At 31.0% G+C, this 20,132-nt stretch overlaps 1 protein-coding gene across 15 annotated transcripts in view; it reads right to left on the reverse strand.

Annotated features, from left to right (window-relative positions):
• The window catches only part of LOC107445534 (transducin-like enhancer protein 4), a 290,011-nt gene that overhangs the window by 6,887 nt on the left and 262,992 nt on the right, over positions 1-20,132 (reverse strand). For all 15 annotated transcript variants that reach the window (XM_087168360.1, XM_087168362.1, XM_087168359.1 and 12 more), the window contains 6 exons: positions 15,491-15,559; positions 15,269-15,370; positions 7,580-7,725; positions 3,847-3,958; positions 3,134-3,216; positions 2,705-2,885 (listed from right to left, as the gene is read on the reverse strand). In XM_087168360.1, coding sequence (XP_087024486.1) covers positions 2,705-2,885; positions 3,134-3,216; positions 3,847-3,958; positions 7,580-7,725; positions 15,269-15,370; positions 15,491-15,559 — 693 coding nt within the window. The remainder of the gene's footprint in view (positions 1-2,704; positions 2,886-3,133; positions 3,217-3,846; positions 3,959-7,579; positions 7,726-15,268; positions 15,371-15,490; positions 15,560-20,132) is intronic.

Consider the following 20,132-nt stretch of genomic DNA (forward strand, 5'->3'; position numbering starts at 1 on the left):
ATGGCCTTAAAAAAATTAGAATTTTTTATTAAAATATCATATAGAACCTTTATCCATTTATATCTCGGAAATTTAAAGACTATGCAAGCTGAATCAATGTTTCATTATTAAATAAAGTTTAAACAAGAAATTTCAATTTTAAAATGAAAAAAAATATCACTCAGAACCTTCATCCACTAAGCTTCCTAAATTGCAATGATAACCCCATTCATCGGAATTTTTTTTAAATAGCCTAAGTATTAATAAGCAAATGTATTTCATAAAAAGGAAAATTTAAATTAAGGGAAAAACCTTTTTCAGAAGTCAAATGACAATTTACACCGCTATCGCTCACAGTCACCTTTCCAATTTTTGTCGCATACCTTTTAAAGGCGGCTAATTGAAAAAAAAAAAAAAATCAGGACAGAATTAATCAGGGTTATGCTAGTCGAGACAATGAGCGCCAATTAATATGAAAGAAGGATTTGTTTCCATCGCTGGTCCAATTAAAACTGATCAGCGATAATGCACTTAGTACCAACTTCCCTGCTTTTCACTAATGAACAAAAAAGGTTCGAACCACCCCCATCCACCTCCCCATCTCAAATGAATAACCGGAGCACATTTTTTTCGCTTTCATTAATATTAAAAATTGCTGCAATATATGCATAGCGTGTAAGGCCCGTTCATTTTTTTAACTCCACCCCACACCTTACTACACCCTCCACCAGTTTCCCATCAAGACACTGTCTTTAATTTGGAAGGCGCTTTTTTTTCTAATAGCATTCTGAAACCCTCCTCGCATTTAATCAACATACTAACTCATTTTCTTCTGGGGACCCCTCCCCCCAACCATCTTTTTTGCCTCCACCCCATTTTATATACGTTCGACTTAATTTACAGGCAGCCTACCTTCTAATCTTGGCCTTCTCGCTAAATAAAAAGGATAGGAAAAGAAAGAGCTGCGCATATAACTATTTTTCTTCCCATTTTTAAAAGAATTTTTTATTCGAAGAAAGGAAAAAAAAAAAAACCTGGTTGAAATCGTCTAATTAATTCTAAAGTTAAATTTTTATCGCGAATTTTATGTTTCGCGCATTAATTTAATAAGTTTATTTTTACCAAGCGATTTTTTTCCCTCTTTAATCTATAGGCTAGTTTTATTTTATTTTTTTTTCATTTTTAAAAATTATTACTTCTTTTCTACCTCACCCCCTCCCACCCATTTTCCTTATTCATCTTATAAGGAAAATTACTCCGGTTTCCGGAAATTTCCCGTTTTTGAGAGACGGATACAAATTAAAGGGGAGCAGAGGGTTTTCTTTTGATTAAAGATTTCGAATAATAAAGCGAGAGGAAATTTTAATTTTAAACCATATTAAGTCACAGGACAAAAGGCTCCTTTCTTCATATTCATATAGTTCCTCATTTAAAAGAGTAAAATTTCATTAGTGGCCTTCATTAGCGCGTCCGGCTTTGCAAAAACCAATTTCCCCAAATGATTATTAAGAACTTTTTTTTTATGAAAAAAGTTATTTTTTGTTCTTAAGAATAATTTTTCTTCCTAATAAGCCTTTAAAAAGCAAGAACTAAAAGGTTGCAAGATGGTACTTAAAGCAAGTAATTTAAAAGAAACATTTAAGCTCAAATGCTTCTGGAATTTAGTTGCGCAATAATTTTATCATAACACCACTGCGCAGATAAATAAACAATTAGTATACAACGATTTATAAAGAGAACCAATCATGACGGACATAAATTTTAAGACAATCAAACATAAATTTCAGAAATTGCTTTTCAAATTCATTGTTTTGTAGATAAAAAAATCTTAAAATATTTGAATTTCATCATGAATAAAAATATATATATATTGTATTCTCAAACTACACATATAGTTCTTTTTTTTCCTTACTTCAAAAAGTTCAAAGATGAATGTTAATTAAGGTTTAAAAAAAAAGGTTGGCGCTTTACCTCCATTGCTTATTTTTAAACTATATATATCTCAGATTCCTTAGGTGAAGAAATACAAACATGAACTTCCATTGTTGACTATTAAACTATACATTGTTACTTTGGGTGAAAACAGTCTGACACTTAAACTCCATTGTTAATTCTTAAACTATAAAATTTACTTTTTGTTAGGTGAAAAATTTCGAAGATGAACTTCCATTGTTGACTTCCAATATACTGTTATTCTGGTGATTACTATTATTTGACTATATATTGTTATTTCAGGTGAAAAAAATTTTGGCGTTTTACCTCAGTTGTTTATTTTTTAACTATATATAGTTCTGCTTCTTTAGGTGAAAAAGCTCAGATATGAACTTCCATTGTTGACTCTCAAACTAAATTTTGTTAATTTAGGTTAAAACAAATTTGGCGGTTTACCTCAATTGTCGGTTTTCAAACTAAAGTAGTTATGTTTCCATTGGTGACCAAGTTCGAAGATGCACTTCCATTGTTAACTTTCAAACTATATATGATTACTTAAGGCGTTTGTATAAATATATGATTACTTAAGTTTGGCGTTTTACCTCAATTGTTTATTCTTAAACTATGCATATATAATCCTGTTTCCTTAGGTGAAATTTTTTGAAAACGAGCTTCCATTGTTGATTTTCAAACTTTATATTGTTATTCTGGGTGAAAAATTTTGGCGTTTAAATTTCATTGGTAATTCTTAAACCATAAAAATTGCTTTTTTCTTTGGTGAAAAACGCCTTACCTGGAAAATAGAGGCTCCATATGGTGTCCTCCAGGCATTTAGGAGGTTGTCCTTGCCTGTTGACACGAACCATTTACCACAAGATGCAAATTTCAGCGAGAGCACACAACTTTCATGAAGATGTAGTTGGTATTTGTCAGGTTTGGTGCAATGCAACACCTCCACATTGCTACTCTCCATTCTAAAAAACAAGCATAGAACTCAATTTTAAACAATGATTATGAATATAAAAGAATCTGTCAGCATCTCAACTAAAATAATAAGCGATTATTATTAGCTTTTCTAATTGGACGAAGTTTATAAAAAGTGTTCTTAGTTAAAAACATTTTGAAAAATTGAATTCTTTGTTCAAATTATTTTTTTTTAGTTGAACTCAAAATTTTTGTTTTAAAAAAATAAGATGTAGAGAGAGAGAAAAACTTTACTTACCCTACAGCTAGCCATTCGCCAGTCGGACAATATCCCAAAGAAAATATTTGTGAGGTAAAATCATGCTGCTGAAGCTGGCGACCCTAAAAGGTTAAAAAAAGCACAATTAAAACAAAGGTACAAGACAGATGTAAAGTGAAACCATATTATTATCATTACTTTTAGATGAATTATTATTACTTTAATTTTTCAATTTCGGAGAAGCTCACCAACTGGACATAGAATCCGAGGCGATCTAAATTTGGGGTTGTGACACATGGATAAAACGTGATTTTCGGAGTAATTTTGTCAAAGAATCTAAAAAATCTACAGTTTGAGTGCTTTAATTTCTAAACAAAGCGCTACAAAGCATATCAAAATCTGTATACAATCCGAAAATAATTATTTGAATTTAAAACAAACAAAAAGCTTATATATTTAAAAAAACTAATTCATTATTTATTTTAAAAAAATCGCCAATGTGTTATATGCGAAACGTTAGTAATGCTTTCGAATTGAAACTGCCATGTCATAGTAAAAGTATGTATGTATTGATAGTATGTATCGACAGTAAGATAATCTTAATGTTATATGAAAGGCATTATTTATGTGACGATAGAGTTTTCAAAGAATAGTACTAGTTAACGCACCTCTAAGTAACAGTATATGATATAAAGTACCTTTAAGTACTAGTTGTTCAAATTCCTGTAAAAACTACTGAAGGTGTTACTCACTTCTCTTAGGTCCCAAGATCGCACTGTGTTGTCCAATCCACCAGTCCAGAGTTTTGTCCCATCACTAGATATATCTATGCAACTTGCACCGTCAGTGTGGCCTTGGAATTGCCTGCAAATTGCATAAATTTTGCACACATTAGCATGAACAAGTGTCAAATATTTTTTTTTTTTTTTTTTTAAATAACGGCAGGCACTTGAACTCTCGTTCTTCACCTCGGAAGATGCCGGAAGTGTTGCTCATTTAGCGTTACCCAGTGGGCACCTGTGAACCTAAGTCACGGAGGCGAGCAACATTACCCACGCCACACTGCCACAAACCCGTTCATAGGGCGGGCCGCATTCACACATCACACACAACAGAGGACAACACAGAGAGAAACATCCATGCCCAGAGCGGGATTCGAACCCGCAGCCATTGGCTTCGCAGTCAGGCACGCTAACCGCTCGGCCACCTGGCCGGCAAGTGTCAAATATAAACATTTAGCAAAAAATTCTGCTAAACGGGAACACCTTACAATTTGATTGATGCTGTGGCCTAACTACCACTTCTATTATTAAACATCAATTCATTAGTATATAAGACATGCTAACTCGATTCAATCTTGGGGTACTTTTTGATAGATGAAGGTTGGCATTGTTTAAATCTAAATGATTCCCACATAAATGACTTCCGGACGTGATCTGAGCGCACCAACTTCGAATTGAACACGCCTACTTCGATGGATGGTCCACATTGAACAGTTGACTTGCTCTTTGTGACCTCGTCATCGTCTTCCTAGCGCTGTTGCGTCACAGTCTTAATTACACACATCGGTATCCCGCACACACTCGACTGCTGATAGTAACACAGGAGTTACCTCACACACAACCGTCAACTTAATACAGCCCTCACGACAAAAGCTCAAAACTCGGTGAACTCAATATAAGTCTCCCGGTCATTCGCAAATACGAGAACTAATGGTGCACTTTCATCGAATTCTATATCCCTGATAAAAATTCTGGAGGGAGAGTAATGTGGTGTAACTACCAGTTCGATTATTAAACATCAATTCATTAATATATAAAGCATGATAACTCAATTCAATCTTGGGGTACTTCTTGATAGATAAAGGTTGGCCTTGTCGAATGCTCATTCCCCACAATGCAAAAGTAATCTATAATTTGACGACGTTTGATGTAAAGTTTAGAGATACAGACAATTTAAATTTGGCAGATTGCACTAAATAGTTTTTGCAATTTAAAACAGACACTTCAAGTTCATTCATGTTGTCGCCGCGGTATCTATTTGTAGTAGAAAAGTCTTTCTATAATAATTTTCGTATTTATTCAAAGTGAAATATTTTATTGCTTAAGCTACAAATATGCTTCAATTTATTTAATTGAATAAAATTTAAAAATCGAAGCTTATTTAAGAGTAGGAAGAGTTATTTCGAACTTAATAACGTAACAAATAAATAAATATGTTGATACATTTAAATAAATTTTACCATAAAATTAAAAAAAAAAAAATACTAAACACAATAAAAAAAGTTATTTAAAAGGTAAGTATCTATTAAAAATCAGAAAATAAAACTTTAATTTTGTTTTCAAAATATTTCCTTAAAAATTGGTTGAATCAAAATTTCGTAAAAATTACTTAGAATTTCGCAGCTTATACAGAAATAAATAAATCTGTAGATTTAGTAAGGCACGGCAAGATTTGGCAGCCTATGCTGACACGTCACTATTTGGTAGCCTATACAGACAAGTCAAGATTAAACTTTCAAAGGCTATCAAATTATACATGATATTTACGAAAATATTATAAAAACAAAATTAGTTTTATTTCCCAATTTTTAATGGAAACCTATGTTTTAACAATTTTTTTCAATGTGTTTATTATTGCTATTATTATTAAATTTCAAAGGCTACCAAATTATAAGTAACTAGGAGGCTCCGCCCCCTGCTCGCTAACGCTCGCCAACCCCCGAGAATTGCTACGCAATTCTATGTGGTTCACGCCGTGAACCATGGCTCGCTGCGCTCGCTCGCCAATGAACACAATGTTCTAGCACAAAGACATAGTATATTATCATCAAAGACGTAGTATTTTATCATCAAAGACATAGTGTTGTACTTATGTAGAAGAATTCTATCAATGTTCTTATTGGCTTTTAAAAAAGTATATTAGCTATTTAGATTGTACATGGTGAAAAAATCAAAACATTAGCTAAATGAGAAACATATTAGCGAAATAAATTATCAAATATTGCAGTTATTCACCTAAATTCAACTAAATGTGTATAATAAATTAGTTAATGCTAGAAATTCTGAAAGTTTTAGAAAAAAATTTTATTATTTAAAAATATAAACTTTAAATCCTAACTTTTCCTTGTGAGATAATAGCCCTCAAAAAGTCTTTCATTTTCAAGAACACAAAAATTTGTTTTATCGCCAAATGAAATATTTTTTGGTGATCAGCATTATTGAAATCAATTTCTATATTAATTAACATTTGTGATAAAGTACATAACATTTTAGAACAAAATAAGGATGTTTTACATACAATAAATTAAAATGCATGGCTGTTAGCATTAACCGAGAAATACCACGTGGAGGTCGCCATGCTGCATTTTGATTTTGGCAGTTCCCCTTGCCTACTGCCAATAGAAGTTTCAATTAAATTTTTTCCAAAAAACATTTTTTTCCGCAAAGCTCTAAGAAATTAACACTAACCAAACACAATTATAGATTTGGCATCTTGGAGCAATTACTGAAAGGCTGTCAAATGACTTAACTCTTGACAGTCCAACATAAAGTTGTCAATGACTAAAAACTTGTTTAGTCAATACTAAACTGGTTTTCTCAAAAATCTGATCTTGTGACTTATTTATAGTCATGGAGAAGGCCAGCCTAATTAATTCCTAATTGAGTTTAATTTAAATATTATCATGTTTTTAGGGCATGAATCTGAATTGAACAACCTGATAATCCTCACTCTGGTTATTGTTTCCGTTTCTAAAAGCGCTATATGTTGAGCCAGTTTAAATTAAATATTGTCATGTTTTTAGGGCATGAATCTGAATTGAACATCCTGATAATGCTCACTCTGGTTATTGTTTCCGTTTTTAAAAGCGCTATATGTTGAGCCACCTCATGTGACATTTGCCATGTGACATTTTTAGCAGCAATCATTGGTTGATTTTCTAACATTGCCATTCGGGGAGTTGTAATGAGGCTTTTTTTTGGTGCCGTGTAAGAGAAATATATATATATAGATTTTTACAGAAATATTTTGAAAACAAAATTAGCTTTATTTCCCAATTTTTAATGGAAACCTACCTTTTAACGATTTTTTTCAGATTGTTGAGTATTATTATTATTTTTAAATTTCAAAAGCTACCAAAATATACATAATGTTTACAGAAATATTTGAAAACAAAATCAGTTTTATTTCCCAACTTTTAATGGAAACCAACGTTTAAAAAAAAATTTTTTTTTAGAATTATTATTTCTAACTTTTAAAGCTTACCAAATTATACGTAATTTTATCAGAAATATTTCGAAAAAAAATTAGTCTTATTTCACAATTTTTTAATAGAAACCTACCTTTTAACAATTTTTTCAGAATGTTTATTATTATTATTATTTTTAACTTTCAAAAGCTACCAAATTATACGTAATTTTTACGACTTTGAAAGTTAACCTTGATCTGTGTCTGTATAAACTGCGCCGTAATAAAAACAATTACCTGACTAGATTTTGATTATGGAGGTCCCAGACGGCTATGTTTCCATCACTGCAACAACTGAAGCACACTTTGGAATCAGGGCTTATAGCTAGGGCGTAGCATGCAGGGGCGTTGGATGTCAATTCCGCTTTGATGCGCGGCGTTGGCTGAGGGGGGAGGAAAGAGTCATATTATTAGTGAAGTGATAATTAAATAATATTAAAATTTATGAAAGGAAATATAATAGGATTGCAAAAATTATTTTTAAAGTATCACAGACTAAATCAAATGGAAAAAAAGAAAGAAAAAAAAATGAAAAATCGTTATGTAGAAAACAGAATTCATTATTTTAAGAAAAAATGGAATCTACAATGGAAAATACAATGAAATGAAAATTTAAATAAATAAATAGTTGTTAAAAAATTTTTTGGCCTATTTTTGACTCCTCTTGCTCTGAAACAAAATACAGTGAAACCTCTCGGGAGCGACCACTCTCCGTTTCACAATAAAATGGTCGTTGATGGAGGTTGGGAGCGACCACTCTCCGTTTCACAATAAAATGGTCGTTGATGGAGGTTGGGAGCAACCACTCTCCGTTTCACAATAAAATGGTCGTTGATGGAGGTTGGGAGCGACCACTCTCCGTTTCACAATAAAATGGTCGTTGATGGAGGTTGGGAGCAACCACTCTCCGTTTCACAATAAAATGGTCGTTGATGGAGGTTGGGAGCAACCACTCTCCGTTTCACAATAAAATGGTCGTTGATGGAGGTTGGGAGCGACCACTCTCCGTTTCACAATAAAATGGTCGTTGATGGAGGTTGGGAGCAACCACTCTCCGTTTCACAATAAAATGGTCGTTGATGGAGGTTGGGAGCGATCACTCTCCGTTTCACAATAAAATGGGCGTTGATGGAGGTTGGTCGTTCTTAGAGGTTACCTCTATAGACTTCAAAATTGTTATCGAAGGTACATGATTTTCCGTAAACGCTTTTAATTTTAGTCAGTGTCATTTTCTTGGTGCAGAAATGCCACTTCTGTTGGATTCATTGAAAGACGTAACGACGAACAAAATTTAGCGTCTATAAAAATGATCCCAACTGATGTAATTATGCGTAAAAACAAACTTGCCAATTATGAATGATAAAGCTATTTTAAATAAATAAACAATTATGTTTTTTGTTTAAGTTTGCTTTCAATTTTATGTCATAAAAATTGGTTAGCTTTAAAAGAGGAGAAGAAGTGTGCTTGTTTTTTCTAAAAAAACTTTATTTTTCTAATTTAACTTTCAACTCTAGAATTAAATCATTGATAGCATCGTTTTTATGGCACTCTGACTGCAACATGAGGTTGTATCGTCAAAAAGAGCTCTCTGAATAACAGCCTCACACAGATATTTTGAATACATTTTAATCTACTTATTTGTTTTGTTACATTTTTTGTTTTAATATTTTTTCGTGTTTCCTTATTGAAACTTTTCCGCATTTGGTGTAGATATTTGCCCGGTCGATGGGAGGGGTTTTAATGGTCTCTCTTAGATGTTTCCTTCAACACTAAGTCTTTGAAATGAAATTCCGTGGGCCCCAAATGTGGCCGTAAATAGAGATGGTCGCTATATAGAGGTGGTCTTTAGTGGAGGTTTCACTGTAATAAAATGTTGCTACCTCGAAAATAATAAGGTTAGAGGTTATTCCACAACTTGGGATGTAGACTTTAAAAGCCTATAACTTTGTAAAAATATCATTCTCAATATTTTTTTGTTTAACAAGTCTTAGTGTCAACAATTACATCAAATTTTTGTATGTTTTATACGTTTACAAATTTTATATGTAACTGGGGTTACGGAAGCAATATTCAGCTATACAACACAATATGCAGCCAGTTTGCAATTTTTAAAAATTTTACATTTATAAAAAGTTCTAAACATTGCATTAAGAGAAAATGACAACAAGACTCATATTTACAAAAATTATTTGTAGTTTTAAATAATTTTTTAAACTGAGTTATATGATTTTAATGTCTGACAAATACGGCATTCACAAACTGTGGAATTGCCCTCAGTGTTAAAAGTTAAAGTTAAACTGTTAAAAGTTTGCTTGCTTAAAAAAATTTAATTTTAGTTTATAAATTAAACTAAAAAAATGCATAACACACATGTATAATACATCAAGTATGACACATATTAAGTGTCATCTTTAATTGAATCCTGATGTAAAATGTTTATGAAATGTGTTATTATTTTATACCATTACTCAGAATTTAATCAAAATAAATAGTAATTTAATGTTATTGTTGGGATTAAATTACTAATGAATGTTTTATTAATATTTTCATCTTGATAAATATGGTTAATTTGAACTAATAGTAAAAAAGTATATATATATTTTTAAAGTAAGCAATTAAAAACAAATTTATTTCAAAACAAATTTATTTCAACAAATTTAATGAAAGGCGTAAGTTCTTTTTCATTCGTCACTTATAAATAAAAATAATAATTAAAGTAAATTTTTTGTTCAATATTGATTTAATATTTAGAACTAACAATAACCAGAATAAGATATAATCACGTTTATAATTAAACTATTTCAACTGATTTTTTAAACACTAAAGATAAAAGCATCTGATAATTTTAAAGTATATTCTAAACCCCACAAATAGTGTCTAACACTATATCTTATAAAAATATCTAAAAAAAAGAAGAGTTTTAATTAAATTCTCTGATTCTTCCATAATTAACAAACTAAAAAAGATATAAAATAAGGTCGCAATATGATTCCTTTTAAAGATAAGAAAAATTTGTGAAAATTAAAAAAACATATAATTTCGTTTTTTGTCAACAAAATTCGTTATAGTCATCATTCAGAAAACATAACCAATCATGTACGGCCATTTAAAAGCGGTTTACAGCGAATTAAAAAGAAAACAAACTCCATATATGCCGTAAACAATAATTAAGAAGAAATTCAGTGCGGTATAAAGCTACCATAAAAGATATTTAACACCACAGCTTTTAACTTAACGAACGAAGAAAAGAAAACGAAAAAAACTCAGTAATTTGGGATCTCATTTTCTGATATGGTTTTCTCTTCAAAAACCACAAAACTCATTAAACTCATTAAGAGACATTTCATTTAGTAGTCGGCCCCTTGCGCAGTGCTAAGGCGCAATCTTGGCGCTATTGCTTCCCATTAGAGCGCTAATGGGCATCTTAATCGTTGGATTAAAAACACCCTTTTACTGTAATTAAAGCAATTAATCCGACTCCGGAACGACGAGGAAAAAATTCTTCCCTCGCTTCTAGCTCAGTTTATCCTACTAGTTTTTCTGTCACCGCCTCTTAGTCCCCTAGCTTTCCCTTATTTCATTTAGTACTACTTTTTTTTATTTAATTAAACGTTTACATTTTGTCAAGTATTACTCAAAGAAAGGGGTAAAAAAATTTTTGCATTTTTTTTTTTTTTTACTTCTTTCATTTGAGCTTAATTTCTATGTTCTCTTTCGCCCTTTTTTCCGGTTCAATGCGGTATGGTTTTTATATCCCCTTCTCCCGTTTACGGGAAAATTTCCGGAACGAGCGCATGAAAATTAGAGCGAGAAGCATTGGAGTGAATAAAAAAGCATAAGCTAAACAGTAATTAATCAAATAATCACCACGCTTTTATTTGTAATCATTAGAGAGATTCAGTAACGATGGTAAAAAAGGGAAAAAAAAAAGGGGAATTTTTAGAGTGGGCTTTTTATTTTTTATCACTTTTCGAGAGTGTTTTTGCATATTATAGCTAAACACATCACACGTTTATGCATTAAACAGAATACTAGGAAGAAAAAAAGTTGGAGTTATTTTTCAATGGTGTACTCAAATCGGTTGATTAACCACTTAATTACTTTAGCGGTGTCTAGATTTTTATTTAAAGATTGATTAATTGCATTAATGAATTTGCTGCTAATAATGATTTTTTCAGTGCTCTCAAATTCGTTTTTGTTTTTAAAATAAATGAGTTATATATAATATCCGTTATCTTAATTGCAATATTATATTGCATATTTTTAAAATTGGTTTTTAAATTTTTCTTTATTGGTAATATGTACTACAATGCTTACAATATTATATATAAGCATTAATAAGTGGAGAACTGAATAAAAAATTGCCGAATTGCTGAGAATTTTAATGGCTTATCGCTTTCCATATATCAAAATGCTGCAATGAAAAAAAAAACCCTGTTACATCGACACACAATATGTTTTATAAGAAACAGTAAGTTATGACGAATTACGCAAAAGTACAATTAACATACAGGGTTTTTAACTTAGCATGGTCCTCTTGACTAGATTATTCAGATCATATTTCCCAGATTACCACTGCGTACATCCCATGATTTGGTAATCAAGAGTCTGAATATGCCGGAAAAAAGGTACGATTATTTAGAAAAAGTACTCGCTCATAATGTAATTTAAAATACCATCAATTTAAATGAATTAGAATAGGCGCGCCACTTGTATTATTGAAATTGCATTGTGCAAAGTGGAAATCCAATCATTAGATCAAAAGGTATTCTGGGTGAAACTTTCCCCCTTTTTTATATTTACTGATTACTCATCAAATTCTACAGATACTTCGTTAGGAGTTTCGAAGCTTCTTGAACTATAATATAGTTTAAATTTTTGGTAACCCTAATATGACACAAAGTTGAACCATATTATTATATTTTTTTAAATCGATTAAACGGTATTATGTGTTAGCATGATTCAATTCAGAATGGTTTAATTTAAATTCAACATCTTATTGCAGCAAATTTGCCTTTCCATACTACGGTTCAAGGTACTGATATTATGGTTTAAGTTTTTCATAATATGGCTCAAGGCTCTCGCATGATGGTTTAATACTGAACCGATTTTTCTAAGATTGAAAAATGGAGTTAAAATCTAATTGTAGAAATTGTTTCTGAGGTTTATTTAATTTGATTACTAATGAATGTTGAATTCCATTTAATTTGTTCAGTTTTTCAAACCGTCATCGTTAAAGTTATTAAAAGTAGAAATTAAAATGAGTCATTATTAAGAGCGCTATTAACAATCGGTAAACAATTTTACAATTTTAATTGACCTACATTAAACAAAGCATACTTCGAAATTTTTACTATATACGACGTTCATTAGTTCAATATGTGATTAACAAAATCGATTTATTTTACGATACAAGATTAATTAATGCGATACTGTTAATCGTTGAATAATTTATTATCCTTTTTAAAATAAATTGTCAAGCACAAAAGCAAATGAGCAGAAGTAATGATTTAATATTTGTCAGAGGGATAATATTTAAATATGTAACACATCTAAGAGGTAAAATTAAAACACCTTAGCTTTCTTATTCATATTCTATCCTACTGGTTTATCCTATTTAATAAATGAAATTCGATTAAAGATTAAAATATAGATGAATAACTAATTTATTTTTAGTTAATTAAATCTAACGGTTCTAATAAGGGTTCGAAATATTTATAAAATCGGATTAATTGAAGCATCCTTGGAATTTTTAATATTTATTAAATTGGTGCTCACTAATGGCTATATTACTATTGATTGCAACTGAATTCTATAAATCTATTCCATTCATTTAAATTTAATTTATACTGTATGGAATTTATTTTATAGTATGGAATTTATTGAATGGTATTTGTATGTCTTGAATTGAATAATTAAGTAGAATGAAAATAAATTTGTTGTCAAAATACGTGAGAATGGAAAAAAAATTGGTTACACGTGATGGCATTTAAAAATAATTATTGTAGAAAGGATACACTTTCCAAATACGGATATAGATGCCTCTAGATGTTTGACAGTGGTAAGTGGCTCTAGATGTTTGGGAGGTTAGCTTGTTCCGGTTCGAATGTGCGTCACCCCCATTGAAATAAAAAGGCATCTAGAAAAGTTGTTCGCGCACAGAAGCGAGTGTATTAATTTATATTTAAGAGCAAAGAGTAGTGTAAAACCATCCTGCGCAAAAGTCTAGGCTTGTTAAGTAAGGATTTTGTCTTCTGACATGATAAGGCCAAACCCCATAGATCTCAGAAAACTCCTAGAAGTAATTCTATACCCCCTCCGTACAGCCCAGATTTGCATCCACTGACTATTTCTTGTTTTTGAAATAGTGAAAAAAAAACTATACTCCGTTGTAAGTTAAGAAAAGAAGATTGCGGTTCAGGATTTAAGTAATCATCCGCGACTGCATATAGTTCCGTTTTATTTCGTTATCAAATTATACAAATATGCTTTCAAAACAATTTAAAAGCTTTTAAAATTTAAACACGTCGAACAGAAATTTAATTAATAATTTTAAGATAAATATCACAGGATTATCAAAAGAAAGGTTATAATTTGGAAGTCTTACTGGAATCATAGACTTGGCGTCATATTTCGATAGATAAGAACTTTCGTCCTTGAAGAAGAAACATCTATATGACGCCTCAAGAGCATTTGAATTTGATTGGACCACTAAAAATGGTGCGACTTATGCTGACATGATCTTAACAAATCAAATACGAGATAAGGAATTTTTACTTTCGTTTAACTGTAGAAGAAAATAGTCTGCACAAAAACAATATTTATGATTTTTTTCTCAGCTTTTTTAAATATGAATAGAAAGATTTATATTTGTTACTATTTTTAGACATCATTTTAATTAATTCTTATTACTTGTTAATTGATTATTCAATAAATTTCGTTTTCCTCATTTAACACACGATTAAAGAAAGCAATAAAAAAGAAGGCTGTGCAACGACGTTTCAAGAGTTGGCGATGTTGATATAGGGTTGAGAGCTTCGCATTCACTTGGCGTACACTTAGATGCAAGCTGGTTCTCTCCAAAGGGATAATGGTTTTTTCTTAACTTGCAACAAAGTATAGTCTTGAACAAAGTTCTCTTCAGACCATGCTGAGAAAACATTCGCTGAGAACTAGTTGCCAGACTATGTTTGGTGATTATGTAGTAAAGTGACTATTATCTTAATTCTATTTTGTATTTTCTATCTGCTTTTAATAAATTTTTTAATAATTTTTTAACCTTTTTTTGGATTTATCTTCGTATATTAATATACATTTGTACAGTATAGTGTATTATCATACTTTTTTGTAAATAGAATAGGCGCTTCAATGCTAAGCGATTTTCCAACTTGACGTTTCCAAGATTTCCACAAATTTTACTATTTTTCTCAGGCATGTATAATTGAACTTCTTACCGAGAAGTCCTCCACAAAGGCAAATTTCTCCCAATACTTGATCTTTTGTCTTCTAGGTTGGGTTTGAAATTACAAGGCTACGGAGTTGAACATTGGCAGTCTGAAACTCGAAATTGGGTCGGATATTCAACTATAGTTATAAAATAATAATAAAGAAACTTCTTACAGAAACGTATTGCCACAAGAAAAAAACTAGATTTACGAAAACCATGGAAATGAAGAGGGGAAATTTTAGAGAACGGGGTAAACATGTAACCTCGAGGTGCCTGTTGCAACGAGGTGCAAAAACGAAGTAGTTCTTGAGTAGTATTGAGAGACAGATAATTGAAAGGGAAGAATCCAAATTAATTTTATTTCAGTATTATTCTACGATTTCAATTGGCATTGTTGCGGCATAAAGGCAATTTCTAATGCATGTGCTCTTATGATGTGTATATGATGCGGATAGAGTAATACAGAACGTAAAACTTACCGTTCCTAGATCCCATATACATATCGTGCTGGCCTCGCCACCCACAATAAGTGTCCTTCCGTCTGGAAGTAGTTTACAGGATCGAATGTAGTTTTCTCTTTGCTAAAAAATAAACAAAAATAAGGCGTCTTTTGGCACAAAATACTTGATGGTGTCTACTCATCTCAATAGAGATAAGTCTAATGGCAATTAGAGATTAAAAAATCATAACAATATACTTACCAGACAAACTAATTCAGAAACTGCAGTTTTACTTCCTGGTTGACTGATGTCCCATACTTTAACACAACCCTATGAAAACAGATATAGAGAAGTTTCGTTAAGAATAGGGAAGTAATCAGACTACAGTGAAATTTATTTAAATTTTTGGCACTTTAATAAATTTATATTGTCTCATCACTTTTCAACTTACAATTTTAAGTTGATCTGGTATTTAAGGGAAAGAAATTTTATATTTTAATGAAATTATAACAGACGAATAATAAAAAATAATAAAAGTAACAAAAATGTTGGTTCTGACTTCCGTACCATGAATTAAAGGTTTATAAACTTTATATATATAAATTTGTAAACTGATTTGCGAGTTCGCTGATACGCCTACGTGACACCCATCAATTGATTTTTCAATACGCCAATTTACTGATACTATTGATACCATTCCATTGATTTTTTTCATTCACTAATACACCAATTCATTTATTTTCCCATTCACCAGCAAGCTTAATTTGCTGATTATTGAGTTATTAAATTTCCATTACACTAATACGCCTAGTTACTGATACACCGATTCATTGCTTTTTCCCACCAATACGACAATTCACTGATACGCTGTTTCATGGATTTTTCCATTCACTAATACGTCAATTTAATCATTTTCTCATTGTTGCCTATTTGTTGATACGCCGAATTATTAAATTTCCCGTTCAATAATACGCTTAGTTATTGATACATCGATTCATCGGAAAAATCACCAAAAGTTAATATTATAGTTGAATATTCCATTTACTGATTTTTCACCAGGTTCTAGTTTTCCTCTATTCATTAGCTAAATCAAGAACCATTGACATAGCGGAGCGAACTTATTATAATATGATTTTAAAGTTAAAGTAAACAATCTTAGATGTGGCGAGTAAACTTAACAAATAAGTTGAAAATCTAAAAATGACCACGTATAAAATACACTAAAAAATGAACGGTCGTCATAATAAAGGAAAAATATAAAATGACGATTTGTAATTAAATAACATTGACAAAAGTCAGGATTCTCCTTTCGTAAATTAAGAGATTTGTAAACCTATGAATTTAAACTTTTTACCTTAACTTTTTTTTCTTTCATTAAAAAAAAGTCGTGCTGCAACACATGTTGACACAAGTTTTACTTCTTTTCGTAAAGGACTCATTTTTTAAACAAGTGGAGCAATCTTCGCCTACTTTAAATCTTTTTTTAAAAATTTCATTCTATTTTTTTAAAAAAGCTTCGAACAAGGGTAGAAGAATGCCACTTTAAAGAGAACATTTTTCATTAAAAAAAAGTGACTTTCAAATCAAAAAAAAATTCTTATTTCCTCAGACAACCACTAGATGAGTGCATCTAAAACTTAAGATGACAAAAAGAGAAGTAGACAAGAAGTTTGTTAGACCATAACGAAGAAAACAGTTTGAACAGAAAGGACTGGAGAATACCGTACTGAGCTGCTACTTTACGAACGAGGAGGCAGAATTGCCGCTTTTGAAATCTCAATGTGCTATATGAAAGCCGCATTTTTGCTTTCTTTGTGCTTTGAGAGCTTTTACAAATGTTGAAAAAAGAAGTTTGGAGTGTTTCAATTCGACTTCTTTAAAACCGAAAGTTTTGTGAATTTTTCTCGAGGTTCTTATTCTTAAGTTGAGAAGATAAAATGAGAATTTCATTTAATTTCAATTTCTTTTCTTTAACTTCGCATTCTGGGGTGAACATGCATTAAAAATGAAGAAGATACCACGATGAAGATACCATGATAAGTGAAGATAAATGAATGAAGATACCACGCTATTATTTAAAGACAGGTACAACAATTATATATATTATATATCTATAAAATATAAGTTTATTTCGCTTCATTCAAAAAATATTTTTACTTATTTTGTTACATTTTCAATAGTAAAACATAAATAATGAACAGCTAAATTATAATTCAATTATTAAAACATCACATTCACACATTCAAATTCATTATTTTCATTCATAGTTAAAAAATAAAAATGATGCGTTGCATATTTAGGTTTTAGATTTTAATTTTTTTCTTTTATAACCGGCGTTGAACAGGTGACACCTTTTTTGGTTTACGACTAGCAATGTTCAACTCCGTAGCCCTATAATTTTGCCCTAATCCAGAAGACAAGGGAACTCCTCGATCAAATATTGTGACAAACTAGACTTTGGGGAGGACATTTTTATGAAACTAACATGCATTTTTGTAACATGGAGAGGAAAACCACAAAAACCTCCTACGGTTAGCCTGGCGGCAAGTGATTTCTAATCCATGATCCGTTTACCACTGAGGATATTTTTACGTTAACACTATAGTCGGTGCGAGCGGAGGGCAGAATTCTCATTTACATGCAATCGCTGAGATTCGAACCCGACTCACCTCTTTGGATCACCAGAGTTAAACAGTTAAGTCGAAAATTTCTTAAAATATTGCAAAACAAAAAAAAACCCCTTTCATTTAAGTAAAGGGCTTCGAGCAACATAATGATAAGGCACATTTTCAAATTGATCAGGATAACATTTTCGACGATTTCGATGCAGGCAATAAGAAATTTTTGAATATAGTGACCGAGTGGAAATTCCGAAAATTGAAACGAACCTATCCAGAAACAATATTAATTAACAGCTTGATGACTGACACGATAAGAAAAAGTATGATTTAACACTATTTCTTATTGTCAGCTAATGGAAAGTATAAGTTGATGATAGGAAATAAAGATTATGCCTCGCCCTTGTTTTTAGACAGCAAGCTGAATTGGCGAAATCTATAAATCTCTCACACTCATTTCAACTGTTCGCGTCATAGCGTTTGCATTCTTGATATTTTAATTTATGCGAAAAGACTGGCTTTTTTAAATAACTCGTCGACTGCTTGCTGCCAAATACACTTGGCACTTTCTTCCAGCTTGGAAAAAACTCAGATTTAGTACCTTCATTCACAAAGATTTGAAGACTTGACAAGATAAATAATTATTGTATAGTTAAAAACAAATTTTCAAAAATATCACTTATTGCATTTTTCAAGCTTATCGTGTACTAATAAGTCTGCACTAATCATGTACCAATACCAACATGTACCAATGACTAAAAATACATATATTTTGAAATATTCTCTTAACAAAAGTCTCGTAAAAACTTAAATCTTTTCAAAAATAAGTATTCTTCTGGACAATATTTTCGAAAAATATATACCGGTGAAATACACAACTAAGATTTAGATTTATTAGATGCTCTTTATTTTATTTGTAAGTAAACAAGTTTAGAGCAGCCTTATTTTCAAAATTTATTTTTTCAAAAACTTTTTCAAAAGTAAAGAATAATCCTTACCCCCCCCCCCCCCGAAAAAAAAACATTCTAAAGTCTTGAAAAATATTTTGAAACTGCCTCATTTCCCAAACAACCTTTAAAAAAGATTGCAGAAAAAATAAATGTGAGGTTTCAAAACGTCTAATTTGCAATCTACAAATAAAATCACGGTGCATTGTTTAAGGGACAGATGACAACCAGAAGTTGGCAAAGTTTGGAGGCAAAAATAAATCGATTAGAGCTTGGCTAAGAGAGGAGAAAAGAATTAAATTTAGTATCAATCAACAATAGCAGAGCTAGCATGTTTGACAACTTCAGTGTTTACACTAAGGATGAAGTGTTAAAACAGGGGATGAGTAAATCGAGAGAATTTATTATAGCCCAGGAGAGTTTTAAGCTACTATAAAAAGAATCGGCGCAGAGAGAGAGAGCTGATATTCATCAGTTAGAAATATAACGCGGTGATTAGGTAAATCTTGTGTGAGCTGTGTTTCCCAACTCGTATGTTATGTTTGGCAATGAGTGAAAAGATAAGCTCTTGAGAGTTGGAAGACGAGCACCCCAAAAGCTATTTGTCTCTCGTTGGATCTAAATGCGAATTTCTAAGAAGGGATGGTTTCAAATGAAAGCGTTTCATTGTTTTTATCATTTTTTCTTTTAAGTGGAACGGTCTTTTTTTATTTCTGGATGAGACGTTAAATCAAATGACTTGGCTTCTTTTATCGTTTTAAATTATGTGTTGTTTAACACTAGAAAGACAGAATATTGCTGTCTACCTAGAAATTCTGAAGGGGCTAGTCAGGCCATTCCCAAACTGTTTGTGTGTAGATCAATTAGATATCAAAAATCTTAAAATATAATAATAATTAATTCAATAAGTTTCATAATCATAGTTAATATAATTATAATTAATATAATTATTATAATTATAATAATTACAATTATAATTATAATAATTACAATAATTATAATAATTATAATAATAATAATTATAATAATAATTATTATAATTAATATAATTATATTTAATGTAATTATAATTAATATCAGAGAGTCTGTCATCAAATTTCTATGGTATTTTATTCGATTTGATTAGCAAAAATATTTGATTAAACGGTAGATTGACTTTTATTCATTAATTTCTTAAACAATTGAGATTCCTTTTCACAAAAATAATAGTTGATAAAAAAGGAAACGCTGAAATACTTTTGTTTTTCATTAAATGAAACTGGGGTACTTCATACGTACTAAAAGGTTACGCGATACAAAACCTACCTGGTGACATCGGGTACCAGCCAAAACACCATA

This window comes from Parasteatoda tepidariorum, chromosome 7 (assembly GCF_982258835.1).
Source record: "Parasteatoda tepidariorum strain Cologne lab strain chromosome 7, Ptep-v5.0, whole genome shotgun sequence".
Taxonomy (NCBI): Eukaryota; Metazoa; Arthropoda; class Arachnida; order Araneae; family Theridiidae; genus Parasteatoda; species Parasteatoda tepidariorum.